Source organism: Mirounga leonina, unplaced genomic scaffold (assembly GCF_011800145.1).
Source record: "Mirounga leonina isolate KUSES-001 unplaced genomic scaffold, KU_Mleo_1.0 Mir_460, whole genome shotgun sequence".
NCBI lineage: Eukaryota > Metazoa > Chordata > Mammalia > Carnivora > Phocidae > Mirounga > Mirounga leonina.
This window is the reverse complement of record NW_023270765.1, coordinates 165,705-184,538: the sequence shown is the minus strand read 5'-3', so window position 1 is coordinate 184,538 and position 18,834 is coordinate 165,705. Positions and strand designations below refer to the sequence as shown.

The 18,834-nt window shown below is 50.3% G+C and overlaps 1 protein-coding gene across 1 annotated transcript; it reads right to left on the bottom strand.

Moving 5' to 3' along the window:
- Positions 1-11,902: 11,902 nt before the first annotated feature.
- LOC117999723 (tripartite motif-containing protein 15-like) lies at positions 11,903-18,452 on the bottom strand. The gene is given in 8 exon segments (XM_034989071.1): positions 11,903-12,475; positions 12,601-12,686; positions 13,371-13,503; positions 15,368-15,598; positions 16,759-16,854; positions 18,084-18,220; positions 18,223-18,355; positions 18,357-18,452. Coding segments are annotated over 8 exon segments (1,485 nt in total).
- Between the last annotated feature and the right edge of the window lie 382 nt (positions 18,453-18,834).

The following is an 18,834-nucleotide window of genomic DNA, read 5'->3' as shown; positions in this document are numbered from 1 at the left end:
TGTTTTCAAAGTTGTTGACGTAAATTTCTTCCCAATTCCTCAGTAGCCCTGTTTCCCATTGTTTTTTAAGATTTTATTTATTCATTTGAGAGAGACAGAGAGAGCACAAGCAGGGGGAGAGGCAGAGAGAGAGAGAGAAGCCTAATCTCCACTGAGCAGGGAGCCTAACGTGGGGCTCTATCCCAGGACCTGAAGATCATGACCTGAGCCAAAGGCAGACGCTCAAAGACTGAGCCACCCTGGCGCCCCTCTGTTTCCCTTTTTTTTTTTTTTTTAAGTTTTATTTATTTATTTGACAGAGAGAGAGAGACAGCAAGAGAGGGAACACACAAGCAGGGGGAGTGGGAGAGGGAGAAGCAGGCTTCCTGCAGAGCAGGGAGCCTGATGCGGGGCTTGATCCCAGGACTCTGGGATCATGACCTGAGCCGAAGGCAGGCGCTTAACGACTGAGCCACCCAGGCACCTCTGTTTCCCATTTTTAATATTGTTGTTTGTACTTTTGCTTTTGTCTTGACCAGTCTTGCTGAAGAGTTGCTACCTTAGTGGTCTTTTCAAAGAAGGAGCTTTCAGTGTTGTGGAACATTCTAGCATTTCTTTCACTTATGTTTGCTCTTAGCTCACTTCCTCTTTCTTTAAGCTTACTCCATTCTTTTTAATTTGTTGACCGAGGTAGTTTAATTTTATGATTTCATTTATCTCTACCAAATGCACCTAAGGCTGTAAATTTCCATCCCAGTAACACTGTCGTGGATTTAAAGTTGTGTGTACAGAGTTCTTTGCTATGTCCCGTTCGGGAGATAAAGCTTACTTCCTTTCCCCTGGGTGTGGGGGGCTCACTCCTCACAGACAGGACTCTGAGCGGTGCTTGTGAGCAATGAACTGGATGGTCCAGCTTCTGGCAGCCATGGCTGCAGCCGGCACCTCAAATGCCCAGGAGAGACCGTGAGCCAGAGCTGCCCATCGCAACTGCCCCCATTGCTGACCCACAGAAACTGGGATCGTGAATGTTTGTCACCTCAAGCTGCTAGATTTGGGGGTCAGGTGCTGTTAGGCTCCAACAGCTGATGAACACAGTGTTAGCTGCATTATACCCTTTTGGTGTTTGCCTTAACTTTCAGGGGGTTTTTTGGGTTTTTTTAAAGATTTTATTTGTTTATTTGAGAGAGAGAATGAGAGAGAGAAAGAGCACAAGACGGGGGAGTGGGAGAGGGAGAAGCAGGCTTCCCGCCGAGCAGGGAGCCCGATGCGGGACTTGATCCCAGGACCCTGGGACCATGACCTGAGCCAAAGGGAGACGCTTAACTGACTGAGCCACCCAGGTGCCCCAACTTTCAGTTTTAATACTTCAAAATTTTCATTATGATTTCAAATTTGGCCCATAACTAATTTAGAAGTGTGTTTTTAAACGTAAGAGCTTCTATAAATGTAGAGAAATTGACTTTATTTTCTGATTTTTCATTCTGTTACACTGTGGTCAGAGATCTTCCTCAGATGCACTGTTTTAGGAAAACAGCTCTGTTACTTGTGACTTTATGACGTTTGCGGGTGGGAGGGGGGTCAGGTGGTTTTTAAAGCTCTTCGGATTAATAAATCTTTCAAACATTTATACTTTTAGAAAACATGATTATTCAGGTATTATTCCCTGAGCAATTATGATCATGCAAGAAATCATTTAATAAGGCAAACACTGTGGAGACTAGAAGTTTTACCGGATTCTACAGAGCAGTCATAATATGTGGAGTTGAGGAATCCTGAAATACTCTCTTGTTACAAATAACATTTGCAAGAACAGTTTTCTGACAGCAGAACACAGACCGGGCAGTCATGATCCTGAGCTGCCATCCAGCCCCACGGCCTGTGATGCCCTCGGGGACGCCTCTGGCCAGACGCCTCCGCAGAACTAGCAGGAGAGGGCACTGCTCTGTGTGCCTTTCTGATACTCTTTCCCCAGCAGCTGGGGTGCAGGAGAGTGAGACACGAGGACTGCATTGGTCACAAGCAAGAAAACAGAGCTGAAGGAGAAGGGTCAAAACTCACACATGGAAGAAAGCTTGAAACAGACAATGATAGTGATGTTTGACTTTGGTACCTAGGGCTTGTTCGCTTTTTTCCTAATGTTTCATGAGTGTTCAAAAAGACTCTATGTTTGGGGCGCCTGGGTGGCTCAGTGGGTTGAGCATCTGCCTTCAGCTCAGGTCATGATCCCGAGTCCTGGGATCGAGTCCTGCGTCGGGCTCCCTGCTCAGCAGAGAGTCTGCTTCTCCCTCTCCCTCTGATCCTTCTCCCTGCTTGTGCTCACTCTGTCTCAAATAAATAAAATCTTTTTTAAAAAAAGACTATGTTTACTGTTAAGTTCAGGGTTCTTTGTATAATCATTAGATGAATTTTATTTTGTTATTCAAATACAGTGTATCTTTATTAGAAAAATCTTATTTTGTGGTTCAAATATTCTAGATCCTTATTATTTTCTTCATATTTGAGTATCAGTAACTGAAAGAAATATCTTTTAAAATCTGCTAAGTTCTTTCTGTAACTGATTATGAATTGTTAGATGTATGAGAGCTTAGAATTGTCACAGTTTCCAGATAAATTGTTCCTTTTACCAGAATGTAGTGTCCCTGTTTCTCCACCTAATAATACTTCTTGCATTGAAGTATATCTTCTCTGATATTGATACATTCACATCAACTTTCCCTTCACTATTGCTGCCCAATATGTTATTTTTAATCTTTCAGGGTCATTGTTTTATTACTTATTTTGTAAACAGCATAGCTGGATTTTTTTCCAGTTTAGAAGCTGGTCTTTTGGCAAACATGAGTTATCCTGTTTACATTTATTCTGTTTATTGATAAATCAATAAGTTTCTATGGTGTTATTTTATGATTTCTATTTATCATTCTTTTCTGTGCTTTTTTTTTTCTTTCTTATCTTTGTTGGGTTGATTAAGTTTTCTTTATTCCCTTGTTTCTCCTCTGCTGGTTTGGAAGTTACATATTTTCCTCCTCTCTTCCCATAAAATCTTACATGCATGCTTGAATTAACAAAAGATGAAGTGTCTCAGTGTCCCTCTGTCCTCCCAGACAGTACGAGACCTTGGAAAGCTTGAACTTGGAACACATCTTCGTGTGCATGATATTATTATTCATAGCTTGGTTCCACATTTGTGTTGTTTCCAGTCTCTCACCATCCTAACAATGCTGCTAAGTATGTTTGTGCATCCCTCCCAGTGAGCGTGTGCAGGAGTCTCTCCAGGATAGACACATAAGTGAAGTTCAGGTCATAGTGTAGTACGTCTTCAGTTTTACCAGGCAATGCCAAACTGTTTTTGAAAGTGGTCATATTGATTCACACTCCAGCTGCGGCGTCTGAACTTTCTCACCAGTCTTCCGTTTTGGTCCGGCAGCCCTGTGAACTCCTCCCCGTGGATCTCACTGTGGTTGTAATTTGCATTTCCCAGGTAGCTGAGGAGGGTGGCTCTGGGATTCCTCTCTGGGTAGCGCCTGCTCAAGTCTTCAGTATTTTTTGCTGAGGTTTTCTTGCGTCTGGATCTGCAGTTTCTAGTCTTTTGTCAGTATCTTTTCCCAGTTTGTGACTTATCTCTTCACTCTCTTTTGCTGTCTTAATAATGAGAAGTTCTTAACTTTAATGCTGGGAGATTTATGGATCTAAACCTTTGTGGAGAGTGCTGTATTTACTCGTTTATTAATTGGTCTTACTTAAGAAATCTTCCCTTATGGGCGCCTGGGTGGCTCAGTCGGTTAAGCGACTGCCTTCGGCTCAGGTCATGATCCTGGAGTCCCGGGATCGAGTCCCGCGTCGGGCTCCCTGCTCGGCGGGGAGCCTGCTTCTGCCTCTGACCCTCCCCTCTCTCATGTGCTCTCTCTCTCTCATTCTCTCTCTCAAATAAATAAATAAAATCTTAAAAAAAAAAAAAAGAAATCCTCCCTTACCCCACGGTCATGGGGATTTCCCCCCATATTACCTTCTAAAAGTTTTACAGTGTCTCCCTCACATTTTGATGTCTAACTTACCTGAAAACAGTCGTGTGCCCCCTTGGTTTTCATATGCCTGCCATTAGGCCCTGTTATTGTTGGTCTGTAGAATTAGTGTTTCCTGATGTTCGCTCACATGTTTGCCGGTTATGAGTCACTGCACACTGTTATCAGCAGCCGCGGCAGCCGGGAGCCTTGCCTGCGCCAGGCAACGTGCCCGTATTTCCAACCGTTGTGAGATAGAAGGACGTACATCGGTCTCAGCCCCGGTTCCTGGCACAGAGTTCCTAAAACCCTTGTAATGTCCTACATGATAACAGCACCAGGAGCATCTCCTGCTCAGTGTGGTGACTCTGGGCGGGCTCCCGGATGGGGGCTCATCACCAGAGACCAAGCCACGACTAGCAGCTTGGAATTCCCCACGCCATCCCCCACTCTCCAAAAGGGGAAAGAGGCTGGGAATGGAGGGAGTGATTCATCATGCCTATGTGGGGAGCCTCCATAAAATCCCAATCGTACAGAGTTGAGGGAGCTTCCAGGCGGCTGAGGACACCCACGCCCGGAGTGTGACACCCCAACTCCGTGGGGACAAAACTCCTGCGCCTGGGACCCTCTCCCTGTGCGTCTCTTCATCTGACTGTTCCTCTGCATCCTTTATCGTGTCCTTAAATAAACTAGTGAATGAAAGTCAGTGTTTCTCTGCATGCTGTGAGCGTTCCTAACAAGTTAATCAACCCAAGGAGCCCCCATTGGAACTCTGACCTACAGCTGATCAGCAGAAGCACAGGTGGTAATGTGGCTGCCGAGGGGGCAGTCTTGTGGGACTGAGCCCTTGACCTGTGGGGTCTGACGCTGCGTCCAGTGGAGAGTGTCAGAATAGAGATGAATCACAGGGCATCCCCCGGCTGTCTCCAAAGATGGCCTGATGCCGGGAAAATTCTGCACTTGCCGACCAGAACTGACGTGTTGCCTGCAAGCAGGACAGGAGCCTCAGTGGAAACACACGGTAGGAAGAGCTGTGTGTTTCCCCACCAAGAAGGGAAATCTGTGCTTCTCCTTACACAGGTATTGTTCACGCCTTTTAACAGTCCCAAAGTAGGCACTTGTTCTCAGTTTTCAGACCAGCAGACTAGACGTTTAGGGAGATGAAGTAAACCCCGGAAGCTCACACAAGTAAAACGTGGGAATCCCTGTTCCTAGAGCCCATGGTTTCCACTGAGCACAAAGGTACGAGATCATTGCTTTGCTGGGGGGCCTGGGAGACAGTGCGTGCACGTGGTCCCAGCCCTGTGGGAAACAAGGTGATGCTTCAGGGCGTAGAAGCGCACTCGTCCGGCCCGTGGATGGACTGTCTGTGAGCACAGGTGTGAAGACACAGGTCTCGAAGGTGGGAGGGATCCTCTATGCTCTTGGGCCCTGGGCAGAGGGGAGGATTTCCCAAGGTTGAGCCAGGCGCAGACAAGAGCCCTTGTTCCCCAGGGCACTTGGCCGACTTCTCGTACACTCACTGTTCCTTCTGCATGGCTCTCGGGCCCCACCCAGCCAGTCTCTGGAGCCCTCTACAAAGAGATATCTGTGAGCTGATGATCCTGGTGGCAATGGCCTTATTGTCACATGAAGATAATTAGTTCTGTGTCCTCCTTCGGACGGGGCTGGGGCGGAGAGAATATACAAAGACAGTATTCACTGCTGATAGCCACCTAGTCCCAAACTGAAGGTAGTCTACACAGCGCTTCTCAGTTTAATTTTCTTGGCTCTTCTGTTGGATTTGAATACATTTTTTTCACTCCCTATTCTGACCTTCCGGCAATGAAGCTACAGTGCTCTTTGAATTTGGGAGGTACCCAGCCCTGGAGATGCCGGAACGCCGGCCACGACCAGAAGCCAGCCCTGGCTCACTCCTTCCTTCACCAGTGGTGCTGAGTGTGAGCTCTGGGCCTTGGTCATCTCTGTCCCCAAGTGTTGTACTGGACCTAGCCCAGATTTCTCATTTTGACCACAGACTTTTCAGTTACACGTGAGAGAAGGAATGGAAGTGGAGATTACCCGGCTCCTAAGTAGGTTTGGTTTTTTGCTTTTTGTTTTTCTGGCAGATGAATGGATAATGAAGAAGTTGTTGCATAAACACACACACACACACACACACAATGGAATAGTACTCAGCCTTCAAAAGGAATGAAATCTTGCCATTTGCATCAACGTGGACAGAACTGGAGGGGATTATGTTAAGTGAAATAAGTCAGTTAGAGAAAGACAAATACCATACAATTTTGCTCCATGTTGAATTTAAGAAACAAAACAGATGAACATAGGGGAAGGGAAGGAAAAATAAAATAAAGCCCTTAACCTGTGAAATCTGATGCAGTTCCTGGGTAGATGGTGTCAGAATTGAGTGGAATCTGGTGGACACCCAGCTGGTGTCCAGGTCATTGGTGTCAGTGTCAGGAAACCCCATCTACCCCACATTGGGGTTGGGTTCCAGAATCATCTTACACACATTAATCCATTTAGCCACATTTAAGCCTAGAGAACAGGCATTTTGATCTCTTCTTCACATGAGGCTAAGACTCAGAGAAATTAAGTAACTTCCCTCTGGCAGAACTACAGTTTGAACTCATAATAACCAAGCAAAGGGCTATGAATTGCAGCGGGTGCTGCCGGCCACAATGACTGGCCCTGAGGTGCTTACCCAGGGTCACCAGCACACATGGGCTAGTGACTTGCAAACCAGCACAGAAGTCAGTACCCAACCAATCAAAAACCTCTGTCAGGAATTTGGGATTGAAGGTCCACAGTAGGGTGTGTTGGGTGAAAGCAGTGATGTGGACCCCCACTTAGACTGGGGTCTGATTGCAGACCTAGCATCACCCTAGCGCTTTTAGAAAATCCCAAGTCCCTCCTTACATCTTCTGAATCAGAACTGCATTTGAACAAAATTCTCAAATGCTGTTTAAATGCTAAGGTTTGCAAAGCACTGAGGTAGCTGGTGGCTCAGCCAAGAGGGTCCTGGGCGGGTTAAAGAATCTGTATGTGATTACGAAACACTTCAACAGTGAACTACATCGTTATTAGGTAAAGTTATCAGAAAAGTCGGGGTGCCTGGGTGGCTCAGGTGGTGAAGCGTCTGCCTTCGGCTCAGGTCATGATCTCAGTGTCCTGGGATCGAGCCCAGTGCCAGGCTCCTTGCTCAGCGGGGAGCCTGCTTCTCCCTCTCCCCCTGCTCGTGCTCTCTCTCTCTCACACACACAAATAAATAAAATCTTTAAAGTTATCAGAAAAACAGGGCGCCTGGGTGGCTCAGTTGGTTAAGCGACTGCCTTCGGCTCAGGTCATGATCCTGGAGTCCCTGGATCGAGTCCCGCATCGGGCTCCCTGCTCGGCAGGGAGTCTGCTTCTCCCTCTGACCCTCCCCCCTCTCATGTGCTCTCTCTCTCTCAAATAAATAAATAAAATCTTTAAAAAAAAAGTTATCAGAAAAACAATGGTGGTCTAACATCAGACGCTCTGACTGTGGGATGACCACACCCATGGTCAAATACAGAAAAATCACAATGATTATCTTGAAACATGAAAAAGGGTATTTGATAAAGCTTAAAACTTAGGCATTATTTGACAAATTCTAAGAAAACTAGGAATAGAAAAGCTCTCTCGGGGTGCCTGGGTGGCTCAGTCAGTTAAGCATCTGCCTTCGGCTCAGGTCATGATCCCAGGGTCCTGGAATCGAGCCCCGTGCCAGGCTCCTTGCTCAGCGGGGAGCCTGCTTCTCCCTCTCCCCCCTGCTCGTGCTCTCTCTCTCACACACACAAATAAATAAAATCTTTAAAGTTATCAGAAAAACAATGATGGTCTAACATCAGACGCTCTGACTGTGGGATGACCACACCCATGGTCAAATACAGAAAAATCACAATGATTATCTTGAAACATGAAAAAGGGTATTTGATAAAGCTTAAAACTTAGGCATTATTTGAAAAACTCTAAGAAAACTAGGAATAGAAAAGCTCTCTCGGGGCGCCTGGGTGGCTCATCTGCCTTCGGCTCAGGTCATGATCCCAGGGTCCTGGGATCGCGTCCCACATTGGGCTCCTTCCTCAGCGGGGAGCCTGCTTTTCCCTCTCCCTCTGCCTGCCACTCCACCAGCTTGTGCTCTCCCTCTCTTTATCTCTGTCAAATAAATAAAATCTTGAAAAAAAGAAAAGCTGTCTCTAACTTGATGAAGGCTCTCTACCAAGAAATCCATAATAGTCATTATGCTTAACTGAGAAACCTTAGTGAGCTGCTTTTCCCTTTAGCGATGGACTAAGGATGCCCTCTCTCCACACTGTTGAACAGCATGCTGGAGGTCTGGGCCCACACAACAGGATGCAAAATGGCAGTGAGAGTTATATAGAGTAGAAGGAAAGAGTCAAAACTGTTATTTTCAGATGATGAAATAACAATTTTCTACATAGGTAACCCTGTGAATTAACAAACTATTAGAACTAATAAGGATGTGACAAAATTGCTAAAAACAAGATTAGCAAAATCAATATCGTTCCTCCATATCAGAATAATCAATACGAGTTATAATTTTTTTACAAGGAATGTTTTATAATAACAATGCAATCCTTAAAACAATTGTAGCCCCCCAAAATGTACACATTTTATGAAGAGCAAGTTTTGTTTTTTCTTATAAAGTATTTCAGATCCACAGGAGAGTGTTTTAAGTAAGCCACTGCTCAACTCTCTCAAACCATTGTCTTTTGAGGAACATGATTCACTTTTCCTCCCTGCCCTCCAGACCAGAAGGAACCACTATGAGTCATCGTTTTAACTGTTGTATGGTGCTGTATATGAATATACTAGTTGGTTATCTGTTCTATGATGTAAACTATGCCGTGCCAAACTGTTGTACGCTTGTGTGAACATTTGTCTGGAGGGAAAATGACCAGGTCAACAGACAGACATGTCACTAGATGTTGCCAAAGTCTTATCTGCAGAAAATCTCAAAATTCCATTAAAGGCATAAAAGGAGATCTAAACCGCCAGAGAGAGATGACACGTTTATGGATAGGATGATGATGCCCATTTGCTCCAAACTAATTTCCTCAGTCCTCAAATCTAATAAAATTACGATCAATGCCAATGTAATTTCAGTTAAAAGAGCACCAGGATTTTTTAAAAAAGAACCTGACAAATTGATTCTAAATTTATATGGAAGCATAAACGTCTACAGATAAGTAAGATACATTTGAAAAGGAAGCCAAGGCGGGGAGAGCAGTCCGATTAGACATTACGTTGCACTACAAGGTCATGGCAATAAAAAGCAGCACGTCCCGGTTCCGGGGACAACGGAGTCGAAAGCTCAGAACAGTGTCTGCATTCGTGGGAAATGGGTGTCGTAGACGTGCTACCAGCCAGTAGGACTAAGATGGATTATCTAAGTAGATGGGGTCAGAAGAACTGGCTTATTATGTGGGGAAAAATAAAGCTGGCTGTCTTCTTCATTCCAGATAAACTAAAGATATTAGTGTGAACAGTAAATTTCTAGAACTTGTCGCAATATATTTAAACACACACACACAATCTTGTGGTGGTGAAAAAGAATCTTTTTTTTTTTAATTTATTCATGAGAGACAGAGAGAGAGACAGGGGCAGAGGGAGAAGTAGGCTCCCCGCGGAGCAGGGATCCCGATGTGGGACTCGATCCCAGGACCCTGGGATCATGACCTGAGCCGAAGGCAGACGCTTAACCGACTGAGCCACCCAGGCGTCCCATGAAAAAGAATCTTAAAAATATAAACCACAAAGTGAAAAGTTTACCAAATTTGTCATCAAAATTCAGGATTTCTTTTTTTTTTAGATTTTATTTATTTATTTGACAGAGAGAAAACACAAGCAGAAGGAGTGGCAGAGGGAGAAGCAGACTCCCCACTGAGCAGGGAGCCCGACGCAGGGCTCGCTCCCAGGACCCCAGGATCATGACCTGAGCCGAAGGCAGACGCTTAACTGACTGAGCCACCCAGGTGCCCCCAAAATTCAGGATTTCTATCTAATGAATAACACCACTATCAAAGTTAATAAGAAAGTGATATTTTCAAGTCTAAAATGAGCAAGAGATTAGTAGCTAGAGTATGTAAGAAATTCCTGGAAATCAATGAAAGAAAGATGGGAACATGAAAGATGGGAGAAAGATGGAGAAAATTCGAGAAGAGATGCACAACCTGACAGGTGGAAAAGGACAAATTTTTAGAAATGAGGTATCACTTGGGGCGCCTGTTTGGCTCGGTCGGTTGAGCAGCCAACTCTTGATTTCGGCCCAGGTTGTGATCTCAGGGTCGTGAGATCGAGACCAGCGTTGGGCTCTGTGCTCAGCGGGGATGCTCTCTCCCTCTCCCTCTGCCTCTGCCCGTTGCACTCACTTGCTCTCTCTCTCTCTCTCTCTCAAATAAATAAATAAATCTTTAAAAAATGAGATAACACATTACAGTCATCAGATTTGCAGAAATGAGCAGGTCTGATAGCACCCATTGTTGGTATGGGGGTCGGAAAGCAGGAATCTCTGTGCCCCTCTGGTGAAAGTATACATGAATATAGCCATCTTGCGAAGAAATTTGGTGGTACTGAAGGAAAGTGAGTGTGCAAATGCCAGTTGCCCCCTCCTGGGGGTGAACCTTACCTTCATAAGGGGAGAGTATGAGGCTGTTTGTCATCAATTTTGCTCACTGCCATAGGCAGAAGGAGGTAACCTACATGTTCTGTGCCAAAAGAAAGTACAATGAAGCGTGGCTGACGTGTTCTATGGAATAGTATTCGGCAATTAGAAGCCATAAACTAGATGCATGTACGGCAACATGACTAGATCTTAAAACCGTGGTACTAGGTCAAAAAAAGGAAGAAGCAGAGCTAGTCCTGTACTAGGTATATATTCAGAGATCCCTCTGTATCCGAGGACATGTGAAAACATTAGAGTAGTGCCCATGTGGGTGAGGAGAATGGGAAAGAGAATGGGAGAGACAGGAGAAAGTATAAAGAACACGAGAAAACCTGCCTGGGCTGCTGATAATTGTGCACTCTGAACTGTGGAGTATGACAGAGGCAACTCTCTGCCCTGAAGTCCCAGGAAAAGGGAGGAATGGAAAGGAGTGGGGAAATAGAGGGCACAAGTAAAGCCAGCAAGCCTGCCCACAGACAGGAAAACCGCCCCGTGTGCAGAGCAAAGTGAGTAGACTGGAGACAACACTGGGGCTCACAGCCTGCTGTAGTCATGGTTCTTGGGCTTCGGACAGATTCCTCCTACAGACCCCAGCTGGGTCCTCACAACCACCCCTCTGGTTCTCTGGGGCACCTCAAGTGCATGACAGCCCCTCACAGAAGCCAGCAGCCTGGCAGTTATGGGGGGGGGGGCAATGTCTATTTTCAGACCGTCCAGTGGGGCCACCAGAAGGATTCTTTCCCTCCAGGCAGCTCCCAGTCCTCCTATTTGAGTGTTGGCGACTCCTAAACCTTCTCCTTAAGATTTTAAATTCCATTTTCTTTCTTCTTATGCAGGGCAATTTAATTTAGGCCCAGAGCCTCCACCTGAGCCTATCCACACCCCTAAGTTACCTGGGCCACTCACCCTAAATTTAATCACACTTGGAAATACAGTGTGAGTGTCTCATTTGTTTTTTCAATTTCATACTCGGCCAAAAAAAAAAAAAACAAACAGCCTTGCTTGTCCAAAACACTAGAGCAGTGCACAGGAAGTGAAACAAAGCCCCATCATCCAAATAATAATAATGGTAATGGTAGTAAATATCTGAGAGGTTAGTTAGACCTGAACAGTGGGGTCTGGTTCCACTGCCATCAGGACAGGATTGTGTCGTGGTCCCCGAGATTCCATGGAGAGACACATGACATGCAGAAGTCTGGCTGGTTCCTACACTTTATTAGACATCCTCTACAAGAAACACGGCCGAAACGTCAGAAAGGCAGGGGCCCCGGGTCCACCGGGGCTGGAGGAAGAGGCGCTGCGCCGGAAGCATCTCCCAGCGCGTGTCACAACGGAAACAGTCAGCTGCGCAAGTCAGTGCAAGCCCGACGAAGTTCTGCTTTCCCCCACGGTGATTTCTGAAGCTCTGGCAGTCTGTATTGGAGCGCTGTTTCGTTCCGTTCCTCAAATCATTGCCCCGGGTCTCCGGCGGCCAGCCCGGCCGCTCTCCGCCGCAGCGCCCCTCGGACGCGCCCCTCCGCCGCCCAGGCCTGCAGGAGCCCGTTTCCCAGACGGCGAAGCGGGGAGTCTCGGGGACGCAGGCGGCGAAGGCGGGGTCCCGCTCCGCGGCCGGGCGGAGTCGCGCAGGTGCGCGCCCCGGCAGCAGGTGCAAGAGCGGCGGGCCGGCCCCCTCGCGGCGCGCCTCCCCGCGGGCTCCCGGCTGCAGCAGCCGGGGCGGCGCGCGCCGCCGGGACACCCTCGGAGCGCAGGGGCTGTGCGGCAGGTCCTCGGAGACAGGACGTGACGGCCCCTGCGGGAGGAGAGGGGGGCCCGGGGCGACGCGCCCCAGAGCGCGCGCGATGCGGGGGCGCTGCGCGGCCTGCCAACGCCTGGCTCCGCTCCGTTTCCGGGCAGAGAAGGGCGGCCTTCCCCGGCCTGCAAGCGCTCCTGCGCTGCGGCGGGGTTCGCTTCCGAGAGCGGCGGCATCCGCTTGGCCGGGGGGCCGGGAGAAATGCAGAATCCTGGGCCCCGCCCCAGACCTACTGAACCACAGTCTGCCCTTTTTTTTTTTTTTTTTAAGATTTTATTTATTTATTCATGGGAGACAGAGAGAGAGAGGCAGAGGGAGAAGCAGGCTCCCGCGGAGCAGGGAGCCCGATGCGGGCCTCGATCCCAGGACCCTGGGACCATGACCTGAGCCGAAGGCAGACGCTTAACCATCTGAGCCACCCAGGCGCCCCACAGTCTGCCTTTTAACAAGACCCCCCAGCTGTTCCTTCTGCAGTTAAGTTTGAGACGCAGAATGAGGTGATATTTGTGGAAATAGTTTCTAAAGTAAGCACCATCTTCGAAGTAAATGCTATTTTTTAAAATTATACAATATGTGTTCAAGTCAACAGAGTCTGGCACGATGCTGGGCAGAACACACACCCACCCAACCAAGACCTTCGTAAGTATTTTTGAGGAAATAATATCCGTAGGCGGAACAAACATTAACAGCACTAAGCTCCTGACATGCATGCATTCCTTTATCTCGTGGCTGCTCATGGGGTCAGGACTAGTGTGTGTTCCATTTAAGGTGAACAAACCGGAACCAGGAGGTACGCTGGCTTGCCCATGGCTCATAACCAGCAAGCGGTGATGGGTGGAAGAATCTGCTGTTCTGCCATCAGGGGATGGGGAAAACTGCTGCCCCTCCCCCTTACCTGAGAAGGTCCTCAGCATCACTGGGAGGGGGAGTATTTTCCTGTGGAGATCTCGGATCTTCTCGACAAGGTCTGGAGAAATGGTCTCTGGACTCACAAAAGTCTTTGTCTCATACCTACAGACAATCAGTCCCTTAAGAATTAGAGGTGGGTCCTTTAAGAGAATGTTTGGGGTCTGCGGAGGCTGCAAGGGGCAGAGGTCATTACCCTGTTTGCCTCTAGAGGACAGTACAGTGTCACTTGAAAAAAAAAAAAAAAAAACGACCTTAAACTCCTCTTTCTAATTTGGGTGCTGTTCATTACTAGGGGAAAGGGGGTTGGGGGGGGGAAGAGATGAGAGAAAACACGAATCAGCTCCATCCCTGCCCGTCCCCCATGGTCTGACCGCGAGCAGGCTCAGGGTCCTCATCAGACCAGAAGACCCGCACAGCCCTTTAGCTCCACACCTCTAACACTCTTGGAAAGTTTGGGAGACACTTCCTGAGTCCCGGGCCCCAGGTCCAGGTTCTTATGGCTGCCTGAGAAGTGTTCCTCACCAGGCAAGCACGGAGAAGGGACAGGTGCTCCCAGCAGGGGACAGGACGGGACCAGCAGCTTCCCTTTGTGGTGGTGTCTGTGACCCAGAAGGACATGCAGCAGCTGAGCTGGGGGGACACGGCCGAAAGGACGGGTTGGTCTTCCCCCGCTCTGCTCTGCCTACCACAGTTTATAGGAGGTATCTCCCCTCGGAGTTACAGTTTACATGCTGTTCAATATGGACTCGAGCACCAATAACTTCAGGAATTAAACAGATGTTTCTGCATCAGCCTAAAAACATGATTATGGCTTATAACTTCACCTCCAGGGGAGAACTGTATCCCTGGTACCAAACAACCAGTTTAAAAATGGACTCTTAGGGGCGCCTGGGTGGCTCAGTCGTCAAGCGTCTGTCTTCGGCTCAGGTCATGGTCCCAGGGTCCTGGGATGGAGTCCCGCATCAGGCTCCCTGCTCTGCGGGAAGCCTGCTTCTCCCTCTCCCACTCCCCCTGCTTGTGTTCCCTCTCTCGCTGTCTCTGTCAAATAAATAAATAAAATCTTTAAAAAAAAACATTTAAAAAATGGACTCTTAGAGCACAGAATTTTACGTGGAGGCTGTTTGTGTGTGTGTGTGTCAAAGTGAATTTGCATTTCTGTGGGGGGCAGGGTAGAGAGTGACCCCCCTCGGTCTCCGTGTCCAGGGGAACAGAGGTGAGAAGAACAAAGTGTACGCTCCAGGCAGAAAGGAGACCTATCTGCTCTGGCTGGCTCGGACACCCTACAAAGGAAAAGAACATCTCTCAGGGTCCACAAGTCCTTCCCACCGCAACTGCACAGCCTGTCCTCCTTAGCGTCGGCCTCAAAGCTCTCTCTTCCAGAGAGCTGTATCTGCTCGTTACATCACGCCTCCCGACTCACTGGGACACTGCTCAGGTCATTTGAGCTGGCTTCTTTGTCTTAGCCTTCTCTCGGAACTGTGTTCTACCTCCAGGGCTTGAGGGATGCTGGAGAACAGGGTCCAGGCCTGACTTACCCGCCGGACCTGATGTGAAACGGGATGATACAATGACAATCACACTGCAATCTGTGTGCGCCGGGGACCATGCTACGCATTTTGTATGGACTGTTTCTTACAATCCTTGCACGAGCTCTGTGAGGGAGGTGCCATTATTATCCCCACGTTTAGGGGGCTCACGAGGCTCGCCATGGTCACACGGCGGGAAGAGCCTGCCCTCAAACCTAAGGCCCTCTGACTCCAAAGTCCTTGACACGACCCCGGTGGGTGGCGAGTCATCCAGCCTTCCTGGGTCTGCGCATCTGTCAGCTCTCCAGGCCAAGGGAACCCAAGGACTGGCAGTCCCTCCCAGCAGAAACAAGGTTCGCTTGCCCTTCCTGCCTGTGTCCAGCAGCCCCAGCCTCTGCCGGCGTCCCCGCCTGTGCGGCCCCTCTCCTAGCCCACGGGGTGGTGGGGACGGCCTCACCTGCAGCAGGACCCTTGCTGGCTGCTGACTCTGCTCCTTCAGCTCCTGGGCCTGGGCCCCAAGCCTGGCGACCTCCTCAGATGACCTGAAGATGTATTCGTCTCTCTCCATGCAGCTCTTCCTCTCCAGGTCCCTCAGCCTGGCCTGCAGCAGACGCTGCTGGTCCATCAGCTCCAGCTGCAATCTCTCCAACACCGTGTCCACCTGCTGCCTCTTGCTTTCAATGTGAGTCTGTGAGGGGTGGAAAGATAGACAGGGCCGGGAAGAAGATCAAGAGGCCGGTCTGCAGGAGGATCACCTGGATCTTCCTGATTCAGAGACACAGGGAGTCACTAGCTCTCCCAATACTATGTTAGAAGCAGATGGGTCTCAGAATAGACTTGGCAGCAAGGAGGGCTATGCTCTTGTCTTACCTGGGGATTCTAATAATGCCCCATACGCCCTCAGAGCCGTGTTGAACTTTTCAAGCATCCTTGCCCATCTACAACACCGTCCTAACCCCACCATGCCTTCCCTAGAGTCACGAGGAGCAGGTGGTAGTCGTCCGTCAGAGAGCCACTGAAGGAAACAGGCCGTGGTTCGAGTCAGCACGGAGGGTCCGGCATCGCTCTCCGGCCCTGACGTCGCCTTCTGCACGGCACGCTTGGGAGGGAGCAGAGGAGTGCTGCGGGTCTCTTCCTGCCTCCAGCTCTGCCGCCTTGCTCAGGGCTCCAGAAGTTCTCAGACTGCGGCTTTCCTCCGGGATGACTGAGGAGCTCACCAGTACCCCACTCCCCCACGGTGCGCAGGCCAGCCTCGGTCAGGACTGGAAGCAGACCCGGGTACCAGCTTCTGCCCCACCCTTCCCGTCTGAGGGCAGTGCTTTTGGGCACATAGACTGGGATGGGAAGGTGGCTCCGGGTCAAGACACCCGGCTTCTAGGGACGCCTGGTGGTTCAGTCGCTGAAGCATCTGGCTTGATTTCAGCTCGGGTCGTGATCTCAGGATCGTGAGATCCAGCCCCGTGTTGGGCTCTGAGCTCAGCGGGGAGTCTGCTTGTCTCTCTCCCTCTGCCCTTCCCTACTCTCTCTCTCTCTCAAATAAATAAATGTTAAGAGAGAGAAAGACCCAGGTTGAAGCCATGTCCTCATGAACATGGGCTTTGCTCTCTGTGGACCGTCACGCTCCCGGACCAGTTCTCGGCTCTGTAGAATGGCTGGTAAGATGGGTCTTGGGCTAGATGTCGGAACCATCTCCAGCTGTGAAGCTCTGGGATTCCATAGCCTTGACCCCAAATGCCCTCGTACAGAGGCAAGGAAGTGAATGAGAACAGTACAAAAGTACCAGACAGCAAGCTTCCCCGGAGTCTGCTCAGAAAACCCCCAAAAGGGCAGGTGGCAGAAGCACTTTACCAGAAGCGCTTGGGGCTTCCCGTCTTCCCGCCTCTGTGTGTCCTCCATCTCTTTCTTCTCCAAGCTCAGGGCTTCCGACCGGTTCCAGAGATGGTCCTATGGGGAGCAGAATGGGCAGGAAGAGGTGGCTGAGTCCACAGGTCTTGTCCGCTGAGTCCCAGGTGCATGGCTGATGGTGAGAGAGTCAAAGGTGAATAGCTCCCGTCCGTATTCCGGCAGAGATTACCTTGAGGTCGCCACCAGCCCGGTCACTCGGGGCTGAAGTACAGACAGACGAAGGCGGGGTCAGTGTGTGAGCAGCTGGGTGGGAACGCAGCGGAACAAGGGGAGGTTTCGAAGACAGAAGGCATTTACAGTGGGTCTAGAGAGGGGGTGGTGAGGACCGCATGCCCCGACTGTACACTTAGAAATTGCTAAAATGGTTTAAAAAGAAAGAGTTCAGGGAGAGGACAGCAGTCTGGGAGGAAGAGTCAGAAGCAGGAAAGAGCAGAGACGTCCAGGAGACGGCAGGTGCACAAGGGCCAGTCCGCCGGACACGCGGTGCCTGGGGGGCGGCTGGGCTGGGGCTGAGGTGGACAGGCGGGATCCGTGTCCTCACTACAGATGGCATTGGTGCCCTGCTGATGAGGTCGGGCTTTCCCGGCGCTGGGGACCCCGGGAGGGATTGCCACAGGGGCGCACCATGGTCTGCTGCGTGTTTTGGTGGACTGGAGGGTGCTTGAGAGGGTGAGAATGGACATAGGGAGTGCGTTCGAGGCTATGCAAGGTCTGGCTGAGGACGGCGAGAGCTTGCATTTGGAGGTGGTTGTGGGGACAAGGCCAAGTTCAAGATTCAAGAGGTGCTTCTGAGAAAGTCACTTCTAGACCCGGACACTGGATGAGCAGAGCGATCTGAGGGCAGCCCGGGGTGGGGGGCAGGGGGCGACACAGGTGGGCCACGTCGGGCCTCCCCTTCTCACAAGGAAGAGTGGCACCTGCAGGCTGCCCTTCCTGGCCCCTCGCGTCCCTCTGAGCCCCGCAGTCTGGGCCTCGGTAGATCCCACACCCAGTGTGGGTCCTGGGAGATCAAGTTCACCCTGCCCACTGTGGGAGAAGACCCTCCCTGCACAGCACTCATCCTGCAGGTGTGTCTCCTCCTTGTGTCTCCACCCCACAGCTGGGTCCCTGTGGGGCCCCTGAGGCAGGAGTCCCCCTAAGCCTGGGAACGGCCTTACGTCCCCGGGGAACCATGGTCCTTCATCCAGATCCCTATCGGTTCTCTTCACTGTGGATGACGGGACACTGTCCCAGCCCACACAGTCCCAAGGAAAAGCCATCCATCTTACCCAGTAGGGCTGAACCACCCCGTCGAGGATGCCCACGGGGTGGGTGCGGTGGGAGGGACCCTCCCAACAGACCATACAGAGGAACTCAGCATCGACCTTGCAGAAGAAGTAAATCTTCTCAGCATGCTGCTCATAGTTGTCTCCCCCAGAGGGCCCAGGGGCACAGGGGCCACGAGAGGCTCCGTGGGCTCCTTCTCCTTGCAGAGTGCACAAAGCAACACCTGGCAGGAGGGCTGGGCCCCCATCTGGGAGGGCGGGAGGACGCAAAGCCCCGCAGAAGGTGTGTCCACAGGCGCTGGCCACTGCATCCTTCGGGGGTCCCCTGCAGGCCGGATAGGTGGTCTCCTCATGGGAAGGTGTGGAGGGCATCCTGGTGCCATCCCCAGCCTGTCCACGGAAGCCTCTGCCTCAGGCCACACAAATCCCCCATCCGTGAAATTAGCCACTTCTGCGTGAGTCATGGAGGGAACACGATAGGAGGCTGAGAGAAGAAAGCAGGAGAGTTCAGCCTGGGAAGCCACCGGGCGCCACCTGGCCACCACCCATCAGCTGAGTGGGTTCAAACTCCAGGGCACCTCGAATGACCCAGCATTTCCCAGCAGGAGCCTGGTCAGCCCGTTCTCCACTCCTGTCTCCTTCTGTCCCTGGGATGGGGAGCCCAGCGTGCATGAGCTCACAGGGAGATGGGTTTCCTGGAACCCCACCCTTGGCCGCTGTGGGGTGGAGACACAAGGAGGAGACACAGCTTCCT